This window comes from Vicia villosa, unplaced genomic scaffold (assembly GCF_029867415.1).
Source record: "Vicia villosa cultivar HV-30 ecotype Madison, WI unplaced genomic scaffold, Vvil1.0 ctg.000102F_1_1_2_unsc, whole genome shotgun sequence".
NCBI lineage: Eukaryota > Viridiplantae > Streptophyta > Magnoliopsida > Fabales > Fabaceae > Vicia > Vicia villosa.
Window position 1 is genome coordinate 8220 of NW_026705015.1, and position 9172 is coordinate 17391.

The following is a 9172-nucleotide window of genomic DNA, read 5'->3' on the forward strand; positions in this document are numbered from 1 at the left end:
ATGACTCTGCAAGGGGACTGGACTACTCTCAGTCTGGGAGGAACTAAGATATATTGTGTGTCTTTTTATTTACTTCTGCATTTAATTATTCGGTTGTGCACTGAACTATAAAGTCAGACTCTGATCTGAATTAGTTTTTCTGATACATAATCTGATCTTATCTACTCAGTTTTGAATCAAGATTCGAAAAGAAATAATCTTTGGTATTCAAAATTCAACCCCTTCTTGTGTATATTTTTTTTCACATTCACCTTTAACCAAAAAATATAAACGACAATCATTTTCATGTATTCATGGTAAAAGACAATTAAATACAAATGACTCAAATTTTGTCCTTTAAAAGAAAAAGAAAGAGGTATTAGAAATTTATGAAGGACCAACTTCGCTAGGGTTATGATGGGTTAACACCGACCCATATGTTAGATTTTATTTCGTTGATAAATTTTAGAACATCTACAACAAAGAAATTCTTTGAGAATTAACAGAGAAAACTCTCAACAGACAAAATAAAAAACAACTGAGAGATTCTCTGAGAGTTAACAGAGACAGCTCTCAACAAATAAAGTAAACAACAATTGAGAGATTCTTTGAGAATTAACAGAGAAAACTCTTGACAGATAAAGCCAATGACAACTGAGAGATTCTTTGAGAATTAGCGGAGAAAACCATCAACAGACATAGGAAACAACAATCGAGATTCTCTGAGAATTAACAGAGAAAGCTCTCGACAGACAAAACAAACAACAATTGAGAGATTTTGTGATAATTAAAAAAAGAAAACTCTCAATAGATAAAACAAACAATAACTGAGAGATTCTCCGAGAATTAACAGAGAAAACTCTCGATAGATGAAAGAAATGACATTTGAGAAAGTCACTGAGATATAACAGAGAAAGCTCTCGACAGACAAACACTGAAAGATTCTCTGCGCATTAAGAGAGAAAATTTCAAAGGATAAACATTGAAAGATTCTCCGAATATTAACAAAGAAAAACTTTCAAAAGGCAAACACTTAAAGGTTCTCTAAGGACAGAGAAAAACTTTCAAAAACAAGTACTGAAAGACTTTCTTAGTATTAATAGAGAAAAACTTTCAAAAACAACAACTGAGAGATTCTCTGAGAATTAACAAAGAGAAAATTTCAAAGGCTACAAGATTAACAAATGTTGAAGGAACAAGCTTTGAGGTTCATTGAATGCTTTTGAGAGAATGTGAGTCGAGAGAGTTTGAAAAACTTGAGATGCGTTTCTGACATTTTTTTTTTGCGTAGCCTCCGGACCAAATTCAAGAACATATGTGTTTAGGGTGAGTCCGAAAATGCATCTTCAAATTTTAAAGGTTTTATTAAATTTTCACGAGAATAAATTTTTATTTAAAAAGAAAAACCAAACATTTTCTTTAAAAAATATTACATTATAAATAAAATTTACTTTTTAATTTTCCTTCTAAACAATATAAGAGTAATCGTTATTTTCTTGATATTAATTGATAGTATTAGATCACTTGCTCTCTAATCGCGTGTTTTACACGAATGAGTATCGAGATCGCATCATCATCTTCATCATTCCTTCAAGGGTTCCTCCACCTTGATCCAAACCAAACCATTTCTGCAAACTCTTCAACTCTTTCTTCTACTCATTCATAGACACTCCATACATCTCAATCAATCTTCAACCGAATCACTTTCACCACTTCTCAACTACACAAAGCCACACCCTATTCAGATCCGTTGCTGAAGTCGTTAATTTCATTTTCTCGCTTTTTATGGTTTTTTCTTTCTATCTTCAGCGATGCGTAACTATGGGGTTTTAATCTATTTTCCTGATCTCGGTGTGATTCTCATGTGATATGGATTTTGGAACGAAATTCGATACAGCCATTTTGAAGAATCGGTGGTTGAATCTATTTGACGGAACTTGATTAGTGTAGATTTAGTGAGAAAAAACGTTTTTCTGTTTGAATTTAGAGTTGTTGTTTTTTGTTAAGAAGGCCTGGAGGGTTTGGAAATCATGTTCTGGAGGGAACGTGAGAGGGAGAATAAGGAACATAACGGTGGGGTGCTTTGTGGACAAGTCAGAGTGCTCGTTGTTGGTGACTCAGGTTCATGATTCTTACTTACACCCTTTTCTAGTGGAATAGTGTGTTAATCTTTCCCAATTTGATGTATTTAAATTTTGAATGATAAAATATTTTGAAACTGAATGATTTTATTGTGTTCAAGTAATGGTATATTCACAATAAGTTTGATTTGATTCAATACAAATACAGAGATTAGCTACTTTAGAAGAGCTTTATGCTTGAATTGACTAGGATTTTCCGGTGGGATTGGGGAATTTATAGATTGTGTAATGTAGAGGTCAATTGAGATTTTGTAACAGTGCTGTTGAGTGCTGAGAATCTTAGTTATTATGATACTTTTTTTTTATATGGTAAAATAGGCTTCATTCAATTGATAGAACAAGGATAGTACACTTGAAGTGAACATGTTTTGAGGTATTCTTCGTCCGCACGTTGAGATCAATATAAGTAATTAAGCAAGCTAAGTACACGACAACAATACAAGTAGAGTGATCACAAACCAATGGGGCATTAACAAACCAAAATCTTAATCCTTACAACCAAACTAGTTTCTTGATTTCTTCCAGACTTGGGCAACAGGCAAAGAGAAACAGAGATCTACACTTTTTAATCTCATCTGGGTGTGGATATTTGGCTTGTGTATGTATGTGTCCAAAATTAGGCATCACTTATGGTGTGTTATGCACAAGGTCAAGGCTGTAGGGCATATTTATTTTGTCTGCTTTAGTAGTAGTTAGACTGATATAGGATCTACGATTCTTCATCTTGTAATGTAAGAAAGCACATAGAAAGATGGTTGAAATTTCTGAGAAGCCTTCTGTGGTTTGACAAAATGTCAACTTCTTTGGACATACTTTCCAGACCTATCCTGTCAGCATTCAGGCTATTCAAAATTAGCTTGACCAAGTATTACAGGACAGTAGGATAACTTTGTATATGGGTGTTTGACTCCACCAAGTTTGGTGGAGTCAAACTTGGGTGCTTGACCAAGTAATATGATTTGTGTGAGAATAATTGGACATGAATGATGACATTAGATATCTTGTTTTTTATAGGCTGTGCAGGTCGAGTCTTAAATAAAAACTATTTTTTATAAATTAATTCCGGGGGAATATGCACGGGAAAATATTCTCACATATGGCGTTTCTCTGAAGTTTTTAATATAAATTATGCTCTGTGTTTATTGGTATTATTGTGTCAAGTACATTAAATTAGCTCGTTCGTGCCTGTTTGATTTGAGGAAATACTTTCTGTCTTACTGTTTTTATTTCTTAATCTGTGAATAATCACAAAAATGTATTATTTTTTCACTTTTTTTTTTTTTTCCCTGAATTCACCTCATACAAAAAAATGACGATTTTACCATTTATTGTATAAAAAAATATCAGAAGATGGGAAATCGGATGGAAATAAGGTGGCACTTTATAATTTTTGAGAACAAAAAATATAAATAGGAAACATTCTCTTACACCAAACTGTCCTTCGATGCGCATTTGTCAATTGTAGGTAAATGATGAAGAAAATACTGATTTTCTGAACATGTGATTACATGCCCTTCTCCCTACTTTATGACTTGCTCTATAAGCATTTTCAGAGTTATATCTATTGCTGATATATGACACTTTCTCATTCTTGCAGGTGTTGGGAAGTCTTCTTTAGTTCACCTTATTGTTAAAGGTTCTCCCGTTGCTCGTCCTTCTCAGACAATTGGTTGTACAGTAGATGTGAAGGTAAGTATAACATGTTAAAAGGTTATACAAGAGGATATACACAGTGTATGTTGTTCAATGTCTTCACCGAACTTTCTCTGTTTCATTTCCAGCATACTACTTATGGAAATACTGGCAGCTCTTCAAGTAGCCTCAAAGGTGATTCTGAAAGAGATTTCTTTGTTGAACTGTGGGATGTCTCAGGACATGAACGTTACAAAGATTGCCGATCTCTGTTTTATTCACAGATTAACGGTGAGTAACAAAATTCCTATTGTTTCAGTTTGCTAAGTTGTATAACTGCTTACATTTGAAAGAAGTAGTTGTGTATATTGAATCTGATAAGAGGATGTGTACAAGAAGGACAAGATTTATTTATGTATATCCCTCGTTTCTCTTTTTCAACCATTGTGTACTCAAATGAATAGTGTGTTTTAATATTTTTATTTGCAAAATGTTTTGTTACCACTATCTTGGATAATTGCTTTAATATCTTAATAGCATTTGGATATTCTAGCACTTTTGACAATCAAAATCTGGTCTTCTAGATAATGAGACCTCAACAGTAAGCACACCTATATTAGATAGTTATTTTCTGATTGCAAACTAAATTATAGTTTGAACTTCATTTGCAGGTGTAATTTTTGTTCACGATCTTTCACAGAGAAGAACAAAGACTAGCTTGCAGAAGTGGGCAGCTGAGATTGCTGCAACTGGGACATTTTCAGCTCCTTTGGGATCTGGTGGCCCTGGTGGTCTTCCTGTTCCGTATATTGTTATTGGTAACAAAGCTGATATTGTTGCAAAAGAGGGTACAAGAGGAAGCAGTGGGAATCTTGTTGATGTTGCACGCCAGTGGGTCGAGAAGCAGGGTTTGCTTCCATCCAGTGAGGAGCTTCCATTGACCGAGAGTTTTCCGAGTGGTGGAGGTCTTATTGCAGTAAGCATCTCAACTACTTTTTCCTTGTCAGTTTTACAAGTTTGGTCTGCCACTTTCTATGCATTAGATAGAATGCTGGTAACATGAATAAATCTGATGTTAATGCTAACCGAACTCTTAGGTGTGTTTGTTTTGTGCTTTAAAGTCTACTATTGTTTTACAATTACATGTTAAACATGTTTTACATAAAATAATTTTGATTATATTTTTTTTATGACCATATCACTATATGAAGTAGTACTTTAGCCTATAGGTGATGGATGAAGTGGATTTTACAAGAATCCCATTGAAAAAAGCTTTTCCATGCTTCCCCCTGTTTTGAATATTCTTAAACTATTTCAAATCACATGAGCAGTTATTCGCATTACTAGGGAACACAAATGCTTTTCTACTTAGTGTTTGAAGGCCTCTTTTATTTTATTAGTTTGAACAGCAGAGGAAAGTATTTTCTATTCTCTACTATATCCACTTGTTTATCTCTACAAAGTACCATATGAAATGGAGCTATTATAGAAGGGATACAATGAAATCATTGATCAGTTGTTATTAAATGATCTGCTTTATTGATCGTTGATCTGCTTTATTGAAATAAACTCTAACTAATTCAATATATATAGATTCTCCATCTATACTCTATATTTTATGGAGTTAGAATTCTATAGAGAATGCAGAATATATTATATAGAATAATTTAAGATATTGTAATAGAAAAATGAAAATAATAGAGTTTTCTTATTCAAAATGCCATGTGATAAAAAAAACAGTGTTCTTATTTAAAATGACCTATGGTACTCAACAATTTCTGTGTTTCTTCAAGGTTTAAATATTATGAATGACTTGCAGTAAAACTTCATGCTTCACTTTGTTCCAATCTATCTGGATCAGAAGTAGTTTTTTTTTGTTGCTATAATTTGTTGTCAAAATCCAGAGGTTAATGGTTAAAAATTAAAATCATATTTCTAACATCAATTTACCGAAGCACGTCAAATCATATTTTCTTTATAGTCACTCATTAGGAATAATGAGAGTTTCGCACAATCATTGTGGCATTGCCTCCTGTGCTGTTCTTCAGAAAAATTTGAACTGGAGATGCTATACCATTGCAGATTTTTGATTTCTTCTCATTTAGTAATTCTTTACCTAAAGTATCAGTTTTGCTTATGAAGTTACAAATCATCGAATAGAATTTAATACATAGATCAGCCTTTCTTTTCTTTGTGTAATAGTAGCTATTCAGTTCATTCTTCATATAGTAGTTTTAATTTTTTGTTATTGGATGTCTACAGGCAGCAAAAGATGCTAGGTATGATAAGGAGGCTGTGATTAAATTTTTCCGCATGGTCAGTAATGTCTATGATACCCCAATCCTTTATTTTGTGTTTAAAATTGTGGGCTGTCATCTAAATTTTCTTGTCCCTCTACTTTTAGTTGATTAGGAGAAGATACTTCTCAGATGAAATATCCGCACCTGCATGGTCCATTCCTTCACCTCAAAGAACTTCTCAGCGGATAGATGAAAGTTTTATCGAAGAAGATCAGTCTTATAATACAGGGTATTTTCTGCTTCTCTTCTAAATCATTTTCATGTTTTGTGCCACTCTATTAATTTTATTGTTGATTGCAGTCGAGCCAGTGATCCATACAAGTACAACACGCTTCCCCCACTTCCGGCTCAACGCAATTTAACTCCACCACCCACACTCTATCCTCAACAGCCAGTTTCAGTCTCTGAAGGCTACAGTTACCCTAGATTTTCTCTGTCTGGTTCCTCAGAATTGAGTGCTTCAAGTAGAACAAAGCGCTCCGATATAAATGTTTGAAGGTCTTTGTATTTGGTAATTGGTCACTGTTATTACACTGATGTATTATTGAATGGAACAAAGTTATGTTTGTTTTGACTCTTTGTTCCAATTGTAAACTGTCCACTGATTCATTATTTTTTAGAGGCTTTCTCAGTGGGAGAAGGAGCTACATGTTCAAAGTATGAGGAGAATTTATATGATATATAATCGATTCTTTAATATCAGACCTTTCTTTTTCTGCCATTGAGAAACCTCAACAATACTATGCATCATTTCATTACACACGAATAAGATTGATTTTCGGAGTCTTAAATTAGAGTTTAAGAAACACCCTTTGTTAATTGATGCTTAAACTCAATAAATTGGAAATGAAGCTTTTTTTGACCGCTAGCTCCATTGTTTTAAAAATTTGTTAGTCATTGAAGTTAATATATATGAACATAAACCATATTTTACAAACGATTTTAGAACTGAACTACATGATAAATAAAAATCGAATTGAAACCACTGAAATTGTAAATAAAAATTATTAAAAATAAATATAATTACGAGTTTTTGAATGGCATTCGAAAACTAACATGAAAAAATAAATAAATTGAGAACATAGTGACAAGTGTATTACAAACAAATCTGCAACGTGTTGCTATAGTTCAATATTGTTTTTACCGATTTGATTGATTTTGTATGTTGTTGTTGATGCTTATTTACAATCTATGCAATTGATTTTGTTTATTGTTGATGTTTAATAGCTCGGCGCCTTCTGTTTAGTACAGTGAGTGCTGTGTTTTGAATGAGGTAGAGTTAGATATTGGGTGTTTGTTTGTTTAATTTGCGGTATGGATTCTAATTATTTTGAGTTAGATTTTGTGTTAAAGATTTATCTAATTATTTTAATTAATATATTTAATAGTTGACAGTGTTTCTAAAAATAAATTTTAATAGATTTTTAATTAAATAATATATCAATTATCTGTTAATTTTATATTTTTCTTATTTTTAAAATATTTTATTTAAACATTTGCTCATTAAAAGTGAGATATAAGTTATGGCTGGATATGGGATAAAATTTATGATATGAATATGATTTTGAATGTGTTCTAACCTGGCACATTAAGATTCTATTAATGAATTTATGTATGCGTGTTTAAAAACTTGAAAAATTATTGAAAATAATTACAATCCGTAAATGAATATAAATTTGGGCAGATTAGAAATAAAAAGACTAATTATTTTTAATGTGAGATTTAAAATAAAAATCTTATAAATTAATGCATTTTTCTTAATTTATTTAAAATTTTAAATTAAAGTAGCCTTATTATTATTTTTATTTGATGTTTTATCATTTTAAAATACAATATCAGTTGCAATTATAAACCTTATATATTAAAATATAACCAATGATATTAAATTTCAAAACTTATGATAAAATATTAATATTATTTTATACCATTTATATTACATCATCATCATACCGTTTAATTACTTAATATATTTTAAAAAATTATTGTTATTAATATTTTTGATGATGTTAAATTACCGTTTAATATCTTCAAAAAACATAATTTTAAATTAAAATTTATACAGGGAACAAATTTACTATTGTTTTAAATATTTTTATAAATAATATTAAACCAAAAATAATATTTATATTCTACAAAATAATAAATTTTTTATTAAAATATTTTTATATAAGTAAATAATTATAGGCACAAATTTATTATCTTATTTAAAAATGATAAATTATTTTAATTAATCAATTTTGTTTTTCTTTTATCAAAAATTTCAATAATTTATTTATACTATATGGTCATTATTACAATAATTATTACATTTTTTTGGGTACAATTTCAAACTAAATATCCTTAAAATTACATATGAAAATGTATTATTTTTTAATTATTTTTATTATTAATATTTTAAATTTTAAATCATTTTTAATTTAAGAAATAACATTTTTTAAGAATAAACTACTTTATGATAAAATGATCTTCTTTTGTAAAATAATAAAATTTCTAATACAAAAATAGTAGATATTTAATTCCCATTTTTAATCATCATACATTGAAATCAGTTAAATATCAAAATATAAGAATAAATTCATTAATAAATATAATAAATTTCAATTTGTTTAAAGAGCACATTCAAAAATCAAAATTTTACTTATTGTTAATTTTTTTTAAAGAAGAATCTTAACAATCAATCAATAATTATGACATACTTATAATTAAATAACTTTAAAAACTAGTCATAATTGATATGTGAATTGTGGTGCGATTTTTCGGTTGATTTCCATAACTTTAAAATATTAACAAAATTAATTTTATTAGTGATAGTGATATTACATTATTAACACTGATATTTCAAGTGATATTTGGAGAGATGAAAAATAAAATATTTATAGATGACAAATTAAATAATTATCTTTTATCATTAAAATTGTTTAATAGTAGTACTATTAAATTTAATTGTTTATAAAAAAATCAATTTAATTCTTAATTTATTATATATTTTATGTATCTATAAATATAGGACAACTTTTTTTTATTTTTTATTTTGTATTAGCTACATTATTGAACATGTGTGGAATTAATAAATAAATTTATAGTTAAAGAAAAATAAAATATTCAGTTTGATCTTTAAAA

General features: G+C 29.6%; 1 protein-coding gene across 1 annotated transcript; it reads left to right on the top strand.

The window, feature by feature from the left end:
* The first annotated feature begins 1482 nt into the window (after window positions 1-1482).
* Window positions 1483-6773, top strand: LOC131624111 (small GTPase LIP1-like). Its single transcript, XM_058895097.1, has 7 exons — window positions 1483-2100; window positions 3718-3809; window positions 3902-4043; window positions 4424-4728; window positions 6015-6068; window positions 6157-6281; window positions 6353-6773. Exons 1-7 carry the CDS (start codon window positions 2010-2012, stop codon window positions 6546-6548), a joined length of 1005 nt encoding a protein of 334 aa, XP_058751080.1. The 5' UTR covers window positions 1483-2009; the 3' UTR covers window positions 6549-6773.
* Window positions 6774-9172: the final 2399 nt, after the last annotated feature.

What these genes read in the sequence shown, in the direction of transcription:
- LOC131624111 (XM_058895097.1), top strand. Translation starts at nt 2,010, where the DNA reads ATGTTCTGGAGGGAACGTGAGAGGGAGAATAAGGAACATAACGGTGGG. An exon ending in GCTCGTTGTTGGTGACTCAG is followed by an intron (nt 2,101 to 3,717) that starts GTTCATGATTCT and finishes TCATTCTTGCAG; the next exon opens with GTGTTGGGAAGTCTTCTTTA. An exon ending in TGATTAAATTTTTCCGCATG is followed by an intron (nt 6,069 to 6,156) that starts GTCAGTAATGTC and finishes CTCTACTTTTAG; the next exon opens with TTGATTAGGAGAAGATACTT.